Below are 23113 nucleotides of genomic sequence, written 5' to 3' on the forward strand. Positions count from 1 at the left end.
CCTTCTTCAACCAAGCAAAGCTTCAACTCATTCTCGACAGACAATTAATATTTTGATCTGAAAATTTCTGGTTTATTTCAAAGTTACTTAGATTAAATACATAATCAGAAATTTTAAACAAAGGAAAATGTGTAAAATAGTTAGATCACCTAGATGAGGTAAAGGTTTTGACTCTCACGTTGTACATCATCCAATCCAAAAAACAACTTTTGTGAAATATTGCAAAAAGATCAAAAAGTAGTTACTTATTTTTTTTTTTTTACAGAAACAATCTTCAACAGAGATATCCGATCCTCCAGCTGTTGGTTAAAGACCATAATCATGATGCCTCCATCTTGGTCATGTTCTCGTATCTAATAACAATAATGAATGCTAATAACCATTTTGCAAATAGAAACCAGACTATTTTGTTCGTCCAGCCTTGGTTTGGTAACATTGATATCAATAGGAGAAACTCAAGATGTCTGCACCATGATAAAGGTCTATTGCCTCAGAAATCTGCTAAAATTTATGTCAATTTCTTTTCTCAAATGTGACAGTTGGGTAGGTATGAAATAATGTACCCGCAGATGATGGTAAAAACATTTTAAAGCCATTGGACCCTTTCGGTAAACAGTATTGTCCAAGGCCCACACTTCGTGTATCACAACTTCTATATCAAATAACAAACCTGTGAAAATTTGGGCTTAATCGGTCATCGGAGTCGGGAGAAAATAACGGGAAACCCACCCTTGTATCCGCGCGTTTCGCCGTGTCATGACATGTGTTTAAAATAAATCCGTAATTCTCGTTAACGAGAATTGATATTGTTTTACTGTTTTCTCAAAAAGTAAAGCATTTCATGGAATAATATTTCAAGAGAAGTATTTCACCACTACCTTCTGTAAACCCTGTAAGTTATTTGTAAATCTGTGAACTTTTTTTTTTCTGTACCGAAAGGGTCCAATGGCTTTAAAACTCTGCAAAACCTCGGAACTGGTGAACCCAAGTTTCGACCACCCCACCCCCCCCCCCTTGCATGCACGTCACACGTTGCACAATTAAGAAGCAATGGGTGAACGTGCAAAATCATACTGTCACCCCAAAATTCACAAAATAATGGTTGCATGTGTGTGTAAACCTATTGCCACCATGCACCCCTAAAAAGGTCTCCTGGAGACCTTATGCATTGACGTCGTCACACGACATCTTAGAGATAAGACGATGATGAAACAATGGAAAGCGCGAGGCGCACAGGATAAGCCATAAGCAGCCTTTATTTGCCCTCTAGCCAAGAGCTCCCTATTCAAATAAAATCAAGGGTATAAGGTCTGTTACTTCTGATACCTAAGTATTTCAAACGCACATCCTAAAACAAGCACACTAAAAAGTCCCCACTTTTATGTTTGATTGTTTGTTGTTTAGATGATCTTCCTCGTCAAAGGAACTAGGCAAAGCTCCAACAAGGCGACAAATTGGCCAAATTGGCAACAGCTGAACTCTCTCATACAAACACTGGTTATTGATGTATGTGATTATGAATTGCACAAATCAAGAAACTGTAATTCAGTAACAACAGACAATACTTTATGGGCATTGTAAAAATGGTGTTTACCATGGCCAGCTTCGAACCCACAACCTTGTGATTGCAAGTCGTTGTAACCACTTGGCCACAGCGAATAAAGGCAATGTTATGAGTTGAAGTGGTGAGCAAAATAAAAGCCTTCTTTATCAACCACTACCTGTCTGATTGTTCCTCTGATCTACCTTTTAATGCTTTTTTTCATATTGTGTATTCTGCCAGACCGACTTTACTACTGTTGTTATTAAATAAATCCTGCAAAAATGCAATCATTCATATGAAACTGTTTAATATACATGCAAACTCTTTTCAGAGACAATTCAAACTGTAATAAACTTATCAAGATTATCTCATTCAAAAGTACAGTGGATGATACTAGTGGGTCCGACAATAGGAGAGTTAAAAACAACAATCATCCAAGAAACAGAACATTAAAAAATTATCTGCAATATCCGCAAACTTATCCGCAATTGTTATCCCTGATAATTGTGTTTCCTAAAATAATATTTTCAATGATGCTGCAAGTGCAATTACTTACTCTTTTTTAAAACAAACTGATTTTAGGTTTATAGTTTTTTTTTTTAAATAACATCTAAAACAGTCAATTGATTTCACCTGCATGCGTTTTCTCATAACTTAGATACAATTCTAACTTATGGCAACTCTTGGCAATTCTCCAACTCAAAAACCTGTACATAAATCCTTAGGTGCCATCTGCACTATGAAATTAGCAGATCAGTAATATAAAATAATTAAAACGTATCGCGCGTATTGGGATGCAATAACAGTAGCCAGCTCGTCTGCTCGGGACTATAAAGTCATTACTGCAGTTTGTATGAGTTTTTCTTTATTTTCTGAAGCATTTTTCTTTTAAATTTATTTCTTTTATTGAGAGATCACCCAATATCACAAAGCTGAACAGCCACTAGCGACCTAAATCAACTGCCACCGAGGGGCATGTTGACACCAACTCATGGGGCTAAAACAGGGTAACCTCCCTTGACACAGCACATAAGAGTGTAGGCATGGATATCATTCACTAGGAGCCTGGTGGGGTCTACACTAAGCTTGGGCGATATCACAATTGTATCGAATATCGCGATACTAATTTGGAAACGATTTTGATATCAGATCGGTTTTAATTTAATCGAAATATCGATATATGCTGTGACTGTCTCTTCTACAACTTTCACTGAGAGTTTGGAGACTGATGATGTCAAATTTAATTAATCGCGATTATATCGAATATCGCGATATATTGTCGGCGATATATCGTGAATAAAATAAAATGATTTCGCCCAAGCTGATTTGGGCACCAAGGGGCTTGTTGACACCTACTCCTGGGGCTGAAACAGGATTTACAGTCCATGAGGATGTAGGCGTGGGTATCATCAACTAGGAGCCTGGCTCTTCCCAACTTTTAACAAAGCATTTATGGTTAGGTGCCTTGCTCAAGGGCACAAATGGCATGACTGAGTACCTGGTAAATGAAGTTTATTACTCCAAGGGAGTGGTCTTCAAAGTATATACATGTATAGTTGGCAAACTTTCTTTAAGTAAAACATTTATTTGTTGATTTTGATTTTTTTTCTCCCAACAAATAGGTTTTTTTTCCCCCTTAAAGACCTTTGATCGTTACAGATGTGAAATTGCAATTAATGAACTTATAGTGAGCCGACGAGTTTATACTTTCATGCAAAGCTGCATGCAAACTTACTGTGACTGCTTTAGAGCCTTCTTGCTGATATTCACTGCTAGGCTCAACCCTTTCAAGACCAGTGGTCACAAGTGATTTGCACCAAAATGCCCGCAAGATTTGACCTTCTTCCAAAAGGTCAAACTGAAGGTCGTGCCCTGATTTGACATTTTTGAATGTTTCCAGTGTTTTAGCAAAGTAAATGTATATACATGTATACACTTTAAAAACAAAACAAAATCTGTTTTCATATAATTTTTCCCCAATAAAGAAGTTTTTTACCGGGAAAAATTATGTCATAACAAACAGCAGTAGCCATGTCTTGCAAACAGTAATGATCAAACAGAAACGAATGGTCTATTGGATTACTAAATTTAAGCCCATTTATGAATACATATTACTATAAGCAATGTCTGAAAGACTCTCTGTGGATATGGCTACAGCTGGATTACTGTGCTGCAGCTGAAGTAATCAACCACAGCCACAGCCACAGCCACAGCCACAGCAAAGCCACTTGTCTGGACATAACCTTCATTGAAACACGAGCATTGTTTGATTGCAGTGAACCACATACCAAACTAAAATTTGAACGATAACAAATTCATCAGAATGAGAGACATTTGCCATGCTTCAATGCTGGCTAAAATGATTGGGCCGCGTTGACAATAAACATACCTTCCCCATCCCCCTGCTCCGGAACTCAATGATGTAAACCCCAGCTTGAGCGCAGACCATTTGGTTGGATTAAATACAGTACATTTGTCAAACGACTACCAGTAGGTCAATTAGATCTTGTCAATCCAAAAAGCACCCCGGACTTTGAAAAAACATTTGCCGAGGACTTTCTGTTAGATAAGGAACAGACTATACTCCGAACTTCTAAGAGTCCAGTTGGGTCCGATTCAAAAAAGCACAGCACCCCCTCCCCCTAAGAACTCTGGAATCTTTACCACCAGTTTAAACCATTGCTTTCCAAAATAGGGATTTCCATTAAGCGGATTGATTCATCATTAAGGAAAGCGCTTACCAACATTCCCAACACATTCCGTTGTCCTATACCCCTAGAATCTGTCACAGAGTGACAATTACGTCATGCATTCTGAAAAGGTTTCCAATTTTAAAGTCGTATTCTTTTGCATTTGTCCCTCAACCTTTCTTCTTCAACAGTGTGCCCCCCCCCCTGGTCCTTGGTATACCATCTTCAATGAGGGTATCCATAAACCCCATCTACATACCTGCCAACATTAAAACCTCAGAAATAGGAACACCAATTTTAAGAGTCCACAGACAGTGACGCAAGTAGCCAGGTGAGAGTAATGCTTATAACAAGTACACATACAAATGATGTACTTCAAACAATGCACAAAAATCACTTTTTCTCCCCCCCAAAAAACATATACTGTCCCAGGCAAATGGCGCCCTCTATTGACAGAGCTTCTTGATCTTCTTAATTGCTATCTCTCATCAGAAACCGAAATATTCTGCTTTTTCACGGCCTGTAATCTCAAAAAACTGCAATTCCAATTAAGTCTGTACAGTTGGCAGGTATGCATCTACCATTTTGGTTTCTTATAAATTGCATCATTTTTTTTTCTGTACATACTATTATTATTCCCTGGTGTCCAGGCATGGTGGCTACCAATCAATGACTCTTGTAGTATCTGTAGATGACTATTCCTCCGACGGCCGCGACGGCAGCGCAGATGCCGACCTTCAACCAGATAGAGTGACTCTCTTGCGACACACCTTTAAGATGTCTGCGGAGAAAATAAAGCAGGTTGGAAATCAAAATCATTATAAATATTTTTTGAATAATTAGGATTCGTTTATTTATCCTCCTGAAGAAGGCATAGATTTATGCTATAAGTATTTTGCACAGATTGCTTTGAAGCTATGCATGGTTGAAATGCTGGCCTTGAAATTATTTCGTTCTTAAAGGGGCACAGCAACTTTCCTCTAGTAAGGAGGCACTTCTTTGAGAAAAATTTACATTTGTTTTGGTCCACCCACTCGGACCAAAAATATTTTTCAAAGGTTCAAAATTTAAAGTTCTAACCAACGAGAGGTGTTAAATTTGATGAAACTTTTGTGCATCTACCATGTTTGAATAGTTACATCTCAAACAAAGTCAGGCATGCAACTTTTCTCCCGATCAGCTGATTTCTTCTTTTTTTATTCTCAGTTTACCCATTCAAAATTGAAAAATACTATACAAAATCATTGATTTGTTTTAATTTCATCTTCTTTTTTTTTCGTGAAGTTTTTTCATGCCTGCAAAGTGAGACACGTAGCAATCATGCAGTCTAGGAACAAGTCTAGTTAAACGTATTGAAAATATGTCAACTGGCACCAGTCTAATCCCGCTTGATTCAACCTTTTAATTTTAAGTAGCTTTACAGTCAAATTAGAGCTCAATTATGTGCAACAACAAGGGAGAAAATAATATCAACAATTTTGCAACATGCAAAAGAAATTCTGAAATCAAAAGCTTGTTAAAATTCAACGACAAAATGCATGCAAAATTAATTTATCAACTCATGACATTTAAAAAACAAAAACCTTATCAATAGGGAGCTCCACAATCAAATTCAGTTGTGTGATGCAATCATTATTTTTTCCAATAGTCCGAGAGAAGGTCTCTAAACTCACATTAAAATGGTGTAAAATTCTCCTATTTTGGTAAACACTCTTCCCTATCACAATTGCTGAGTTTTGCTATTTATTTGTTTCAATTTAGTTTTGTGATTGAACAAAGAAAGTACCTGGATGTATGGCTTCTGATTAGCACCCCCCCCCCCTTACAAAATATTGACATTAGGGAGATCGCAAACATAGGGCTAGATAGCTCAGTTGGTAGAGCACCGGCACGTTAATCCGGAGGTCGTTGGTTCAAATCCTGCTCTGCTAAATTTCTCTTTAACAAACCCCACCTTTTTTAAACATTTACCTAGTCAGTTTCTCTTGTTTATTAATTTAAAATTATTTTTTCTAATTATTTGGGAATGTCTCTCTGACTTCCATCTGCTGACTATTAGGAAAAAAAAAAATAAGAATCACAATTTGACGAGGTGGGGTTGTCATGCCAACACAATATTCATCACAATATCCATCACACTACCGTACAGGATGCAACACAGAGTACAGAATCAAACACTGTCATTCACAGGACAATCTGGTTGCACATTCTCCAACGGAACAAACAGCAAAAAAGAACAAGGAAAATACAGTCTGGGAGAGGCAAGAGGGAAGGAGTTCTAGAGATTAGGCCCATGTACTTTTTATTCACAACCAAAGTTTGGGCTTAGGCTATGGCTTGGGCTTAGGACCCGGCTCCATCAGTAATTTTAAGAACATACACTTTCAGTTTGGGATTCAAAGAGATGGCACATAAACACAGCCATGGCCACAGCCGCAGCCAAGTTCGCAGCCAAAGCCACAGGCAAAGTCTCAGCCATGGTTTTGAAAATGGGCCAAGCTAGCAGCAGTCAAGTTTTACAGACACTTGTTTTTCAATGTTTGGCCTGGGATTGGACCTTGTGTGGTGGAAAGTAGCGGTACATGTACAGGTATGTGTGCTCTTTGTCTTAGTGAAAATGAATTATTGACCCATTTCACCTGACGTCATCATCAGAATAATCTTAGGTACGCCATTTTGGTGGTCAATGTCAACGTGCGTTATTCAGTGAAGTGCGCATTTTTAGATGACGCGGCGTTTACATGTAAGCCTATTGACCACCAACATAATAGATGTTAAATTTGCATCGGGGATAAAGAATATTAATTTTGGTTTTTTTACCCATACACCGATGTGTGTTAGCACTGTATACTCAGTACTTTCCCGAGTCCTGTGAAAAAATATCACAGGCATGTTACTCGGGTGGGATTCGAACCCACGACCCTTGCAATTCCAGAGCAGTGTCTTACCAACTAGACTACCGAGGTTGCCGGCAGCTAGAGGCAGTTCGAATCCTATGTTCGAACTGCCTCTAGCTGCCGGCAACCTCGGTAGTCTAGTTGGTAAGACACTGCTCTGGAATTGCAAGGGTCGTGGGTTCGAATCCCACCCGAGTAACATGCCTGTGATATTTTTTCACAGGACTCGGGAAAGTACTGAGTATACAGTGCTAACACACATCGGTGTATGGGTAAAAAACCAAAATTAATATGACCACCAACATGGTGAGCGTGGCATCAGTCGCCGCGTGTGACGCGCGTACAAGGGGTCAATAGAGCGTGTTTAAACCACTAGTACGAGTAGTTTAAAACTTATTCATGTACTTTGATTCCTGTATTTTTAAACATGAATATTGTATCTTTCAGAGTTTTTTTTTGTTTTTGGGGGGGGGGTTGTGATTAGGGGGGCACACGAACAATAGAAGAAGCAAGTGGATATAAAATAAAAAGAGGAATCACGTTTTTTTGTGAAGTAAGGAAGGGGGTTACGGTGCAGGTGTAGGGGCAGTGGGAGGGGAGGTGTAACAGAGAGTGAAGCGACATGAGAACCTTGAAGCAAGAGGACCCGAAGCTAGCATCAGTTTGTCCCTGATCCACAAGGCAGCGGGGTGCTCGACCAGTACCCCCTTAACGAGGCTGTAGACAAAGAGAGGAAATGTAGATATACCAAGGGGAAAGGGAAGGAGAGAGTGTCAGAAAAAAAAATAACAGAAAATCATATCAAAGGGGGTGATCAGTGAATACCTGGACCAAGTGTGATCAAAGGAAGTCTGGGGGAGAAACTGAATCAGATGACGATCTGTGTTTGTGTAATTTCGGTCGGTGACGGGAAAAGGGTGGACTCTTAATAAGAGTCTTATGAAAAATATTTCAAAACCCATTCATTATTTTGCGTATGGAAACCTGGTGAGTCATGGTCTACCCATTGGGCTCGAGGTCTGATGGTTGAATTATTGGAGTTGAATCATCATCGATTACAAAATCACAACAAAGTGAACAATGAAAGCAACAAGGACATCACCTGATTTTGTATGAAAATGCACAAACTCTATTGCAGACATCAACAAGAGAGGACATTACAAATGTATGGTTCTTTAAGAACCCCCTCCTCCTCACGCCCGTCCCCCTCACACCACGCCCCTTTTCATATGTACTTTGAAACTACCAGTAGTCTTTAGCATGATCCTTTTTTTATGAACTATTTAGTTTTAATGAGAATCTGTTTACCTGAAAAGCCATTTTTATAATGAGAGTCAAAATGTGGTTTAGGAAAAAATAAAAAAGACATGTTATGGCTGATCGATCTAGGTCGTTGGACTAAAGTTCTGGTGACCGAGTCATCAGTGTGTGATTTCGAAAATCACAGTCATGACACTTGTGTCCTTATGATCATGGCAGGCCTGTAGCTGTACATTGAATTATGAACTCTTAACCCAGTTACTACTTACCTAACCCTAACCCTAACCCTGCCTGTCACATCAATGTAACAAAAACAGCACCCTTTGTGATGTGATGGACAGCATGGGAGTGCGTGTGCAGTAACTGAGTAAGAGTTCACAATTCTATGAGCATTACAATAGAAGTCATTGTTATTAACTGTTTAAGGTTCTGCATTCTTTTCTCAGGGGACAAATCTGAAAAAAAATTCCACCGATAAAAAATATCAGTCTCGGGGTTAAGGGTTTAAGAAAACATAAATAAATGCAAGAACTGAACTTTGTCTCCAAATGTCAAATATATGAGCACAATTATCATTTTAAAAATGCACTGAGACAGACTTGATTGAAAGGGAGAGGGTTGGGAAGGTGGGGGGTAGATTTGTCTGGGAATATAGCCTTGTCTAGTAATGATTACACTTTTTCATTCAATTTGCTAAATGGTATAAAGACCGCCATGCAATGCAAATACAGAACTAGGAATAGTATTCAAGTCCACAAAAGCTGCAGCCATAATTCAAAGCAAAACTTTACAAATCAAGACTAAAATCAAAAGTCGTTGTGAAATCAGCAGATAGTTCGGTAGGATTCGAACCAACAACCTTGAAAATTGCAAGTCCTGCAGCCTAACCACTGGACCATGGTTAACTTGGTGGGATTTAAACCCACAACCTTGTGATTGCAAGTCCTGCAGCCTAAACACTGGACCACAGTTAGCTTGGTGGGATTTAAACCCAAAACCTTATGATTGCAAGTCCTACAGCCTAAACACAGGACCATGGTTAGCTTGGTGGGATTTAAACCCACAACCTTGTGATTGCAAGTCCTGCAGTCTAACCACTGGACCATAATTACTTTTGTAGAATCCGAACCCATAACCTTGTAATTGCAAGTCCTGCAGACTTACCACTGGACCATGGACCACGGTAACCTTGCAGAAGAATGGACTTTTGTGTACAACCCCGTCACAACACCCCCCTCCTCCACAAAAGTTAAGCAATCGTTAAAATCCAAAGAACACTGTACTCACGGGTATGCTGCTAGTGTAGCCAGCTTGATGTAGATGTCTTTATTGGGTCTCCCTTTACTGGAGTAGGTCTGGGGAGGGGGTAGATTGTGGCTTGCACAGAACTGGGCCGGCTGGAGAGTGTAGTTCTGGCGCACTGGGTGCATGTCACTCTTAGAGGCCACAAACAGGCACGGGATGCTGCTGTTCTCAAAATGTTGCTGTTAAAAGGGAAGGTATACAGTTAGTAATCACTCTAAAAGTTTATGGCGATAACAAATTTTGGCTAGAGGCCTACAGCAGCTTTCAATAGTATAAAGCATTTTGAGAAGTATTTCACTTCGAAGTAATGGGGTTAAGAAAAAGATATTATTGTTAAAGGCAGTGGACACTATTGGCTAATACTCAAAATAAATATTAGCATAAAACCTTACTTGATAATGAGTAACGGGGAGAGGTTGATAGTATAAAACATTGTGAGAAACGGCTCCCTCTGAAGTGGCGTAGTTTTTGACAAAGAAGTAATTTTCTGAGAATTTGATTTCGAGACCTCAGATTTAGAATTTGAGGTCTCGAAATCAAGCATCTGAAAGCACACATCTTCATGTGACAAGGTATTTTCTTCTTTCATTATTATCTCACAACTTCGACGTCCTATTGAGCTCAAATTTCCACAGGTTTGTTATTTTAAGCATATGTTGAGATACACTAAGTGAGAAGACTAGTCTTTGACAACTACCAAGTGTCCAATGTCTTTAAAAAAAAGGTATACAGTTGTTAATCACTCTTAAAATTAATGGCGATAGCAACTTTTGGTTAGAAGTACAGCAGCTTGCGATAGCATAAGGATTTTGAGAATTATTTTACTTTGAATTAATGTGGTTATTGAAAAAGATTTAAGTTTTTATGGCCCACAATTTTGAATCTGAGAAGTGTTACTGACATCAAGTTCATGCTCTCTTCATATTGATGTTCAATAGCAAATGCGCATGATAAGTTGGCAATGGAATTCTGCTTTTTAAGCAATGTAGCAACCAACTATAAAACCTTGCAATGATTCATGTCAACTACGTCCATACTTAAAGCTTTTTTTTTTTTTTTAACTGTTACCGGTTTCCAAATATGCATAGCGGTATATTTTCACGATGGCTCTTCGGCATATGGCCTATTGTCTGATGTGTTTCAAGGCTTAGTTCAGTTTAAATTTTGAGTTATAATAATAGTAACAACAATAACAGGATATTCATGTGTCCTTGTATGTGGGATGGAGCTAATCCATGAAGGGTTATGATAATGAACCATTTTTGTAGAGCGCATATCACAATCACAGAGATGCGCTTTGAGGTGAAAACAAAAGAGAAGTGTAAGTTAATCTTGGAGAGTTAAGGGGAAGAAGCAGAAGAGGGGAAAAAAGGTGTCTGGCTGAAGCCCGAACACCGAATGAAGTTACCTTGAAGCTCTTAGCACAATACTCAAACGTCCTTGGATCTGATATATCATACATGAGACACACTACGTCACATTCCAAGTCTTCTGATGTCAGTTCGTCTTGGAGACCAACATCAATCTCGTGAAGCTATCAGAACAAAAACCATAAGACAAGTTAATATCCACAAAGGAAACTGACTGGCACCCCTGAACAAAGATATTGACTAATCGGGAGAACGCTACCAAAAGGCTGGATAGCTCAGTAAATTTGTCTTTGTTCAAACCCAAACTTAAAAACAGAAACAATAAAAAAAATAATATCAGAAGTTTTAACCTACAGTATGGTGACGCCAAACACAAATCTTGTTCTGATCTTTGTAAAAGTCTAGTCTCATTGAATAGACTATATTTGTTGTCACTCGTATTGTAAACTGATATGAAAACATCAAAACTGAAAGCTGTGTTTTGCACCCTCCAGCAGTAAGGATTCTAGTATGTACATTGCGAACAACAAAAACTACAAAAACAAGGTAAATACAGGCAATTACATGTACAGGTAAATACAGGCAATAACAGGTAAACACATTTAAATACAGGTAAAATGCAGGTAAAATGCAGGTAAATTTAGGTAAATACAGGTTTATGAAGGTAAATACCGCAAACAGACAAATACAGGTAAATGCAGGTAATTGGAGGTAAGTACATGTAAACACAGGTAAAGGGGTAAGTACAGGCAATTAAAGGTACACGTATATACAGGTAAAACAGGTTAACACAGGTAACAGGTGGATGAAGGTAAAGTACAGGCGCAATCAGATAAATATGGGTTAATGCAGAAATATAGGTAAACACAGGTAAATGTAGGTATATTTAAATAAATGTAGGTAAATTAAGGTAAAAACAGGTAGTTTAGATCAACCCAGAACACCTAGTGACAGGTTGACACAAGTAAGTACAGGAAAATGCTGGCAAACAAAATCGTAAATACAGGCAAAATGTCTCACCAATAAGTGTTTCTCTTGTCCATACACCTGTACAGTATTGATGGTGTATGCAGACAGATGTTCCCTCATGGAGTGACTACTGGAGTCAACGGTCCGATTGTTCACTCCCTGCAGGAAGGCAGTCTTTCCTGCTCCTCTTGGACCGATCACATTGCACTGGAAGACGTTACGAGACGTCTGCCGTTTCTCAAGATCGATCCTCTTGGCTCGCGATACTATGGAGGGAATAAATTGCTCAGGATTAGGGGAGTTTTTTTCTCAGACATCAACCCAATTTGTAAAGATATTTGGGGAAATAATGATTCTATCAAAATCTTTCAGCGTACTAGGAGCTCAACCAACCTTTCGGCACCAGACAAGCTTCTTGTAAGATGACATGAGAAATGTATGTATTCATTGTTTAAAGCCATTGGACCCTTTCGGTACAGAAAAAAAAAAAAAAAAGTTCACAGATTTACAAATAGTTTACAGGGTTTACAGAAGGTAATGGTGAAAGACTTCTCTTGAAGTATTAGTCCATGAAATGCTTTACTTTTTGAGAAAACAGTAAAACAATATAAATTCTCGTTGGCAAGAATTACTGATTTATTTTAAACACACGTCATGACATGGCGAAACGCGCGGAAACAAGAGTGGGTTTTCCCGTTATTTTCTCCCGACTCCGATGACCGATTGAGCCTAAATTTTCACAGGTTTGTTGTTTTATATATAAGTTGTGATACACGAAGTGTGGGACTTGGACAATACTGTTTACCGAAAGTATATAATGGCTTTAAAGGGATGCTGCAGTGAATTCAAATAAAACAGTAAATTTTGCTGTCATTTATTTCTGATATATGTATTGAACATCAATAAAATGTGTTTTGTTTATTCCCGACATATCTGACTTGCGTAATTAGCGAATAAGTCATGCCCCCCCCTTTTGTGGATTGTTGCCGCCCCCCTACCATCGACGTCACATCGGGAATTCAACATATCGTCAGCAAAAAGAGTCTGGTCCCTAACTACACGCGCCTAGGTACCAGGCCACACAGTGCACACGTCTCTATATGCACACAGCCAGGGGGCCCAGCGGCTCGTGTTACCGACATGACGTCACTTTAGGCAAATGAAGGCTCCCTTTTAGGGGCGGGGTGGGTTCCCCTAATCTCTTGAAAACCATTTTTAAAATACTTGCGCATTTAATTAAAAAAAAATTAAAAAATACTTCAGGTTTAAAAAGTCATGTTTAATCGTTTAAATGAATTAAAAAAACACTTCAGCCACCCTTTTAACTATTTGTGTGTAAAATAAGCCTATGTATTTCTGGTGTCAATGTCTTGTTTGCAATTATTTGAGTTTGCGATGAAGTCTTTCCGTCGTGGCTGCCTTGTGGGGTAAACTGTGACAATGTATACACACCAAATTTGTTTGGACTAGCCTACGGTGGACGTGGCTGACGAGTATATCTGACCGGCCATTTCATTTTGTTTCATTTTGCACCTACCATGCAACGCATCATTTGTTCCATACAAAGAGGGACAGAAAGTTCTGGAAATGATAACTTTGTTAACTCTAAAAAGTTCTGAAAACTTGCATGAGCATAGACCTAAAATTAAAAATCTGATCGTCAACCACAACGAAACTGGGACCTAGGGTAATTGATGAATATGCTGAGAACGGATGCGGCTACAACTGTTGCTAAGGGTGTTGTTAAGTTTGCCTAAAGTTTAATGCATGATGATGTAGCCGTAGCTTTAGCCGAAGCCAGTAATTCGGACACGACCTACTACTTACCAATGATGGCTGAGAGCTGGTTCTCATGCTCCGCCATGACGTACCGGTAACCGAAGTACGCTAGATATTCAAGGGTCCTCGACACGTCCAGAAGAGTTGTGAGTCTATTAAAGAATAAAAAAAGATTTTGAGTGGAATAAAGAAAAGGTGACTGGAGCAGTTATAGGTTGAATGGCTTCTGACTGGTTCAAGTCCGTCTTCAGTCAGTTTGTCTTTGTTCACCCCAAAAATATGTCACCACGTCAGTTTCCCTTGTGGTTTGTTAAAAACCATTAAAAAAAATAACCAACAAACATTTCACCAATGTAAATTTATAGAGTCGGCAAATAACCAGTGCAGTCTGCAGCCCAGCAGATCAAACAAAACATGCAGTTGGATTTTGACGAATGGGGAGTGGTTAGGGCACTAAACACTGATACTTACGTCCATTGAGCTAAGCATCCTTGCAGTGTAATCCAGCCTTTCTCATTGGTGCACACCGTCATGTTGACATCGGGGCCCCACGGCATGACTGGACATGTCTGAAAGAAATTCTGCAGCTCTGATGGGGATAAGGCACCATCCTTGTCCTGAGATGACACAAAATTATACCAAGAAATTGTCAAAATGTTAGAACTTCAAGATTCAAGCATTTCCCATTTAAATTTATAGCATTTCTATCACTTGGAAATACTTGGAGTGAGAATGTATGTTATTTGGGTTTATCTCATGCTTCTTGTTAAACTAGTACAGGGTTCTCCACAGGGTTAAATCCTGCACGAACGTCAAATTGCGCAAACTATTCTTGCATCATAGATAAGCCGATTGCACAAACCATTCCTACACGATCAGCAATTGCAAACACTATTCTTGTACGATCCGCTATTGCACAAACTAGTCCTGTAAGATTGACTGTGCAAACATTTTTCTGCAAACCATTTCAGCACGAACAAAACCACTGCTCCTGAAATAAGAGTCCACTTTCTGCATGTTCGCCCGAGAGCTTCTACTTGGAATGCGAGTTACAGATTTGCGTCTGGGTAATTTTCCATCTCTGATCAGCCTCCTAATACCACGCTGTTTGTTTTGTGGAGAACCCTGCACTAGTATACTTGTACGTCTGTGTTGTGTTGTCATTTATCCTTCGAGAAAGACTCTGCTAGGGTCAAAACATCAGACCATTCACAATACTTTTGCACTATACCATAAGTCGTTTTGTTTGGAAGCCATATCCTCAAGCATTCAGACCGACTTTTGAAGGCTCATAAAATGTGTATTAAGAACAAACAAAGCAAGGAAATTTACCTGATCGTATTTTTCAAAAAGTGAGGTTAGAAACTGGTAGCCTAGATGACTCAGCTCTGTTGAGCTACCTCTACCAACTCGTAACCTGAAAAACACCAACAAAAAGAGGTCAAACTGGAATTACAAAATTTGAATTCAAAATTTGAAAAATCATTTTCAGAGAGCCATGAAATGTTGAGAAAACAATTTATAATTTTGAAGGGTTTACAACATTACACAGGCGTGACATTTGGTCCTTGGAAAAAAGTAGGAACCTTTTATCGCGCACAAGGGCTGCCCTACACATGCACATGGTGCAGGCTCTAATACAAATGTCAGACTATTAAGCATAATTTTTCAGATTTGCCCAATACAAGAGGAAAAAAAACATAAATCAGATTAACGTAGGAAAAATATGTTTTGGTTCTGGGTTTTTTTGATTAACAGACACAAATTAATTCCGCTGTGTTAACAACTCAGGTAGGGGCTATACTTCCTTCATCCATTCTTCTATGTCCTACCCCCACCAGAAAAAAACAAACCCCATAAATATAACAAAATGTTCCCTTTCCCCCAAAAATTAAAGCTTTGATAGTCAACTTGTCAAGGGTATATTTATTTTTACAGCTCTGCGTACGTACCTTGGTCGTAGGTAGTCTGCAGTGAGTTTGAGATGATCCGTATAACCAAACTTCCTGAGCACAGTCCATGTGGTCTCGTGTCTACCTCGTTGAATGAATAATGTGTGAAGGAATAAAAAACCTGCCGGTCACAAACAGAAGAAGAGGGGAAAAATCAATCAAGATGTTGATAATTGAATGTTGACAAACACTAAACAAGCAAACATGCCAACATCCTTATGAACTGTGAAGGAGGTAACCCTGTGTCAGCCCCTCAGGGGTGAGAGTCATTACTAATAAAAAAGTCTGAAACTTGGATACAAATTCAAAGGTATGTTGAAATGATGCCATTTCTACTGTTTGGTAACCCCTGGGGGTATAGATTCCAAGGAGCTTTTGGAAACAGTGTCCAAAGCACTAGATAAGTAGACAAATGAGCAGAATTTCTTTATTTGTGGAAAAAAATACTGCCTGATTTTCTTCACCAGGCCCACATAAAAAGTCTGAATTCAGCCAAAGATCTGAACAATCTCATCCCTGGCCCCTGGAGTAGGTGTATACAGGGCCCAATTTCATGGCTTGCTTACCGCCGAATTCTGCGCTTACGATCACGATTCCCCGCTTACGCGCAAGCGCCGAAGTTCTGCGCTAGCCTTGTTAGCGTAGAATGCCGAATAAAGTGGAGTACGCACGCGCAGAAGCCAAAATTCACCGCTAGCCCGTGAAACACACTTGCCGTAAGCACAGAATTCTCTGCTTCCGTAAGCGCCGATTCTGTGCTTACGGTAAGCAGAGCCATGAAGTTGGGCCCTGGTCCTTGGTGACAGTTGGTTTGGGTCGACAGACCAAATCAGTAAAGAGTAGCCCTCTCCCTAAAGTGGCCATCCTAGGCCTTCTGATGGTAAACAATCTCTCATAAAAAAAATACACATGTATCAATAAAAAAAGTTTAAAAATTGCTTTGAATGAGAAACCAACAAGATGGCAGCCTGTTGGCCTTACCTATTTGTGAGAGTCCGTTATTGACGACTCCTTCTGGGATGTTTTTCCTAACCACTGCTTTGACATCATCCAGAGCCTGTGGCTGCAACGGTGCATTGAAACATCGCCTCTGTGTACAAAAACACACACACACAAAAACAAGAAAACAGGAACAAAAGATGTTAGAAAAGACTGGTAAAAAGAAACAGGCTAATTTTGGGGGCTTAAATGCTAACACATGACTGTTTTTTTTAAAACATGTTTTAGTACCCACCTGAAATAGGTTAAGCTCGTAATCGTTCAATACGCCATCGTTGTCCAGATCGCATATCGTGAATATCCTACATAGCGCCCTCTTGCATTCAGGTTTGAGCTCCTTATCCTCTGCCGAGTACAGGGGACCAGTCGGGTGCAGCACGGCCTTCTGAGCGTAGAAGAACACCTCTGAGATGTTTTTTAGGTTCTTCGAAGAACACTGCAAAAAAAATAGATGAACGATCAAAAAGGGGCATGTAAGAAGGAATAGCGCAGCTAAATCTGTGATAACAGTGGGATATTTTTGTTTTTACTTTGACTAAATTTGAATCATAATACAAGTCACAATAGATCCGGCTTGAGCAACTGAGCTGTGGATACTGGGTACAATGATCTAGCCATAGCTGCAGTCAGAGTCACTGTTTTAGACGAAGCTGTTGTCTGGGGACATGGTCAGGTGAGATTAACCAAAATGGCCAAGTTTGTACAAGGACCATTTGTCCGCTAGTAGCTGATATTAACTGGTTCAAAAACAAGTGCTGGTACTGAGCAAAATCAACCTCTAGTCGATCAATGGTCCTCGTGCAAACTTGGCCATAGCTGCACCATTTATTATTTAAAAAAATAGGATACAGAACATTTATAATGCACTTTTATAATGCACACAATCTGCATATACAGAGCAAAATAGATCATAAAAACAAAATCAACATACGTCATGTCCATAGCAGTAAACAAGATGCATTCATAAGATTTAACTATGAACAAACAGAACGAACAAGCATTTACACATGACTCCGACCATAAGCGAGTTGCATTAGATTCATTTTCAACCTGTTTTTGAAAGTCTCAAGTGATGGAGAAGTCTGAACATGATTTTAAAGTGAGTTCCATAACCGGAGGGCTGCGGCTGCGACAAAGAAAGCTCTGTCACCCCAGGACCTACATGATTTATCAATAACCAAGATTAAGCTTGGGCGACATCACGATATTATCGAATATGGCGATATGAATTTGGAAACGATTTCGATATCGGATCGATTTGGTTTTAATCGAAATATCGATATATCGCGATATATATCCCGATATCGATTAAATATCGCAATATCACGATGTATTTCCTAGCTGAGACATCTTGCACCCCATAGGTTTGGAGTAAAACCAGAAGAATAGGTCATTAGAACACCTCTCTTATGCTATGACTGTCTCTTCTACAACTTTCACTTGGAGTTTGAAGACTGATGATGTCCAATTTAATTAATCGCGATTATAACGAATATCGCGATATATTGTCGGCGATATATCGTGAATAAAATAAATCGATATCGCCCAAGCTTAACCAAGATCATTTCCAATCAAACTGGCTGAAACATACCATGCTGCACTTTCAGTAATTGCAAACCCTACAAAGAAGAACAAACAAAACAATTCTCTGACGACAGGACAACTCTTACCTCAACACAAGTCTCAATCTCTGAGTAGTCGTTCATAATCGGGACCACCCCTTCCAGACTGTTGGCATCAGCCTGGTCAGACTTGTTACCCACCAGGATGATAGGGGTGCTATGGTCAGCACCTAGGGTATTCCTTGCCAGTGGTAACCAGTAGTCTGTGATGCTATCGATGCTCTCGCGATGGTTGACAGCGTAGACGATGCATATCACATCGGCCTGTTTGGGAGAAGAAGCAATATTGATACTTGAATGCTCTTTGATTTAATTGATTTTTGGGGTTGAATATAGAATTGACTAGAGTGGGATTCGAACCAACGACCTCCAGATTGATGTTCCGGCGCTCTACCAACTGAGCTATCTAACCCTATATTGGCGATCTCCCTATTTTTGTCAATATCTTCGATCCGGGGTACCAGTCAGAAGCAATACAACCGTTAACTACTGTGTAGCCAGGGAACACACCCAAATTACAATACAACCTGGGAAGCGGCAGCCAGGGGATCACCTGATTTAATAACAATAATAATGATTTTTTTTTTATATAAGGGCTTCATCATTCCCAATGGGCTTCTCAAAGCACTTATGATTTTTCTTACAAGGTATGTGGAGCTGCATTTTGAAGTATAAGACCAAATCCTTTACATACCACCATGAAGTGTTTTATAAGGTGCTGTGGAAAAATATGCTGCCAATCAAACCAGGAACAAAGGGGTGAACCCCTTTTCTTTTTACAATAAGCGACTGTTATTTTTACGTGTATTAAAACAACACACAAGATCTAGTACCTTCCCTCCTCCCCCAACCTAAGTGGTGTTTTTTACAATGATCAGGGTGTGGGGTGGGCAAAGGTTGTTAGAATCTTGAAAAAGGAAAAACCACTTACTCTGGCAATTTCCTCCATTAGGATTTCATCACTCTGCTCTCTCGCTGCAAAGAAAAAGAGTTTAAATTGTTTATAAAGTCATTCCAATTGACCTTCAAGAGCGAGGTGCAATGCTTGAAACTGTGTATGATTGTACTCACATGAGTAGTCCACAATGTGTGTTGGGACTTTCTCTGGTGTCACATCTGGAGGAATTGTGATCTCTTCAGCCCTGGCAGGAATCTGATCAAAGAAAAACAAAAACTCTAAGTGAACCTGTTTTCATCCAAAGAGTCACCAACCTTAGGATACAGTTTACACATCAAGTGTAGTAAACACAAATTCACTAAGCCCTCCCAGTTTACGTGTGGAGAACACTGTATATTGGGTGTCCAAATTGCTCGCTTGTAAGAAAAAAAAGCAAATGCAAATACAAAGAAGGAGTGACAAATTTCAAATCGCCCCTCTGGCTAACAATCAACTCACCTCATCCTCTGGAAATTCATCGCTCACTAGCGTCAGGATCAGTGAAGTTTTCCCTACTCCAGCTAGACAAAACAAAAACATTTTAAATTGTGATTATCTAAATTCAGACATACAGCTTTGTTTTGCACAAAACAGTTAAACTTCCAAAAGATTTTCACTTGACACCTTTTTATTGTAAAGTTCTCTTTCTCAAACCAAATAACTGGATTTCTAGGGGGATAGAAGGCTGGGCTCACTTTACATTAGTGCCATGGTCATTCGGCAAACATTTATTAATCTTTCTCAGCTCCCTCGGGAGTATACAGCCCAGGCTGCCATGGTGCTCCAAAGGCTTTTTCAAATACACTATTAACCTCTACCCTTGCTGTTACCCATTTATACACCTGGATGAAGAGAAGCAATGCTCGTCAAGCATTTTGCTCAAGGACACAAGTGTCATGACAGGGATTCAAACTCCTATAACCTAACCAACAGGACTTAAATTTGATGCTCTACATAGCTCGGCCATAAGGTTTATCACGATTCAGAACCGCAATGCTTTGTGGGAAGGCATATGGGGCAGTTTGCTATTAGGTTAACGTTGTCACGCAAGACTCGGCACGCAGCGCCTATATCTTTGTGTGGGTTCAACAGCACCCTTGCTTGATATTTTGCTATTCGCGATAAACCTTATGACACTCTACACTTTATTGTCAAATAAATTTGCACAGTGGTTATGTCAATGTCATTATAGTTTATCAAGTCAAGACTTTTTTAATACTTACAATCTCCTATAAGTAGGATGCGTACATCCCTATGTCCATACATGATTGCCACCAATCAAGCATTCAGATCAAAGAAACATCAACAATCTCTTGACAGTCTGCTCTAAAACTTATTGCTGATGTGTACAGGCTGCACTGGAGGAAAATCAAAAAGAAGGGAAACAAATTATAACCTTTAACTTCGCTTCAGACTCAGATTACAAGAACACAGGCCTGGAATTTCATGAAGGCCATGGCCTCCGTTGCCCTGGTCTTGGCCTTAGTGCCCTTTCAAAAGTTTCCCATAGTTTCCCATAGACCTTCCAATGGAAGTGCCCTTTTCAAAATGAAAATGGCCTTGCCTTCTCAAAGATAAAATTCCCGGCCTGAGAAGATTTAAAAGTTTACAAGTAAGAAGAGGGAGAAAATCCTCCTTTCCACCTTTGATGTTTTCCTTTGTTGCTTCCAAAATATACACTGCCTGAAATTGCTTAAAGCCATTGGACACTTTCGGTAGACAGTATTGTCCAAAGGCCCAAACTTCATGTATCACAACTTCTATATAAAATAACAAACCTTTGGCTCAATCGGTCATCGGAGTCGGGAGAACATAACGGAAAAAACCCACCCTTGTTTCCGCACGTTTCGCCGTGTCATGACATGTGTTTAAAATAAATCCATAATTCTCAATATCAAGAATTGATAATAGTTTTAATCTTTTCTCAAAAAGAAAAGCATTTCATGGAATAATATTATTTCAAAAGAAGTCTTTCACCATTACCTTCTGTAAACCTTGTAAGTTATTTGTAAATCTGTGAACTTTTTTTTTTTCTGTTCCAAAACTGTCCAATGGCTCTTAATTAATTAAAAGTAAACTTGAAAAATGTTAACATTTCTTTTTCAAATTCTTTACCCCCTTTATCTATGCAGTCAGATTTTCCAAGAAAGACAATTTTAATACAAAAACCGGGAACAAAATACACATAAAACTTGAACATTTTTAATAAACTTGTTAACATTTAAAACATTATCAACTTTAAAAACTCTTTTTCATTATTTTTTTTATTAAAAAGTTCAAAATAGGCTAGGCTATAGTTTGGATAACTTTCCGTATGGCGCCACCACCTTTTCACTTATTTTTACAAAAAGGGATATCTCATCGAGGTAAATTAGATACTATATTATTTCATATCGAATGAAAAAGTGGTGGCGCCATACGGAAACTTTTCCTATAGTTTTAGTATAGTAATACTACTACTAGTATAATATAACTAAACTATAAATAAATTTTGTTTCACTTTCATTTTCAAATCAAATCAAAATATAATCATAATTCAATTTTGGCCTAAATGAAAAAGAAGAAGGGGGCTTTGGATGTCTATAGAACATTCCGAGAGGGTGTCTTGCAGCATACACAGCTCTGATAATCGTACAAACATACAAACAACAAAACTATGCTTTTTATTTTCTTCAAAATGTTGAAATTCCTCACGAAACTAGTTAAACCCAAAACACCATTGAGAAGTTGAATAACCAAGACAGCCCTCTACCGGTCTAATCTATTTTTACATTTTTAACAACGTCGTGCAAAGCTGAATGTATTTCAATTCTAAATCAATGACTTTCGCAAAATATACACATTGTTCTAATTTATTGTTACAAATAGGACTCAATAATTAATTCATTTTTATACCACGAACCTGCAAAATAGACCGCTATTTTCCTGTCGAGCTCGGCGCACACTAACACGTCTAGCACCCGCCTCTATGTACTTACCAGACTCACACACGTAATCCTCGTATTTGATGCGTTGGGTCGCCATCCGGTCAACGTGAATCATACGTACAGACTAGACCACGGATGAACCGGTTTTTTTTTTTATTGTAACATGGTAAAGGTCTACCTTAGTTCGGTGGCTCATCCCTTATGGGGTGGCAAATTCTATTTCTCTACTTACAAGAATCATTTATTTCCTCCGTGCAAAAATGAACTCTAATTGCTCATGAAAACCTCTTCTAATCCATTCCTGTTTTGGGGTTTACGGGTTACGTTTTTTGGTTGATTTGAGTTTTAAATATAAATAAAGTAATGTTTCTATGAATTAAAAAAAACGAGAAGTTGGCGAACTTTTTGGGCCAAAGTTCAGTGAGTCAGAGGGTCAAGGTCAAAATGAGACGTTGGGATGGGGGGGGGGGGGGCGGGGAGGGGTTTTCTTAGCTAAATATTAAATATTATTTATTTATAGACCTAACCATGATCCATCTTTATTAGAAAGCATTTTTGGCAGAATTTATCCACAAATTTAGATTTAATGATGTTTAATTAGATTCAAGCGATTCAAGAAAGTTATCCGCAAAAAAAAATATATCCATGACAAATAGTAAATTAACAAGCTAAAACTCTTCAGGTGGGATTCGAGCCCACGACCTTCATTGCCATTTCAAAGATGTCTTTATCACCGATGGCCGACAGCGGCGCAGCTCCAATCCTATATTCATACCCGCGATTTAGTACACAGGGTTAAGAATATTATAGTAGACCTACATTGGATGAGCAATCGCAGCGCCAGACCGCAAAAAGTTAGGGCT

At 39.0% G+C, this 23113-nt stretch overlaps 1 protein-coding gene and 1 non-coding gene across 3 annotated transcripts; both read right to left on the reverse strand.

Moving 5' to 3' along the window:
- Positions 1 to 56: 56 nt before the first annotated feature.
- LOC139944471 (mitochondrial Rho GTPase 1-A-like) lies at positions 57 to 22288 on the reverse strand. 2 transcript variants are annotated; one of them, XM_071941492.1, is made up of 16 exons: positions 22226 to 22288; positions 20547 to 20676; positions 19783 to 19844; positions 19458 to 19539; positions 19318 to 19361; positions 18435 to 18650; positions 17000 to 17200; positions 16747 to 16855; positions 15766 to 15886; positions 15146 to 15230; positions 14285 to 14430; positions 13862 to 13965; positions 12086 to 12300; positions 11104 to 11229; positions 9678 to 9874; positions 57 to 5014 (listed from the first exon to the last, which is right to left on the reverse strand). In XM_071941492.1, the coding sequence occupies exons 2-16, from the start codon at positions 20587 to 20589 to the stop codon at positions 4900 to 4902; spliced, it is 1866 nt and encodes a 621-aa protein (XP_071797593.1). In that variant the 5' UTR covers positions 20590 to 20676; positions 22226 to 22288; the 3' UTR covers positions 57 to 4899. The 2 variants fall into 2 exon arrangements, with proteins under 2 accessions (XP_071797593.1, XP_071797594.1); XM_071941493.1 differs by having other exon boundaries at positions 20547 to 20681; positions 22226 to 22278.
- Positions 18726 to 18798, reverse strand: Trnad-auc (transfer RNA aspartic acid (anticodon AUC)). The gene has a single exon. It is a non-coding gene; the product is annotated as a tRNA-Asp (tRNA).
- Positions 22289 to 23113: the final 825 nt, after the last annotated feature.

The sequence above is a fragment of the Asterias amurensis genome, chromosome 11 (genome assembly GCF_032118995.1).
Source record: "Asterias amurensis chromosome 11, ASM3211899v1".
NCBI classification, from domain to species: Eukaryota; Metazoa; Echinodermata; class Asteroidea; order Forcipulatida; family Asteriidae; genus Asterias; species Asterias amurensis.

Coding starts and splice junctions, on each gene's coding strand:
- LOC139944471 (XM_071941492.1), bottom strand. CDS start 20,589: ATGTATGGACATAGGGATGTACGCATCCTACTTATAGGAGATT. Junction 18,651..19,317: donor TAATGGAGGAAATTGCCAGA/GTAAGTGGTTTT, acceptor TCTCCCAAACAG/GCCGATGTGATATGCATCGT. Junction 13,966..14,284: donor GGATGCTTAGCTCAATGGAC/GTAAGTATCAGT, acceptor ATTCTTTAATAG/ACTCACAACTCTTCTGGACG.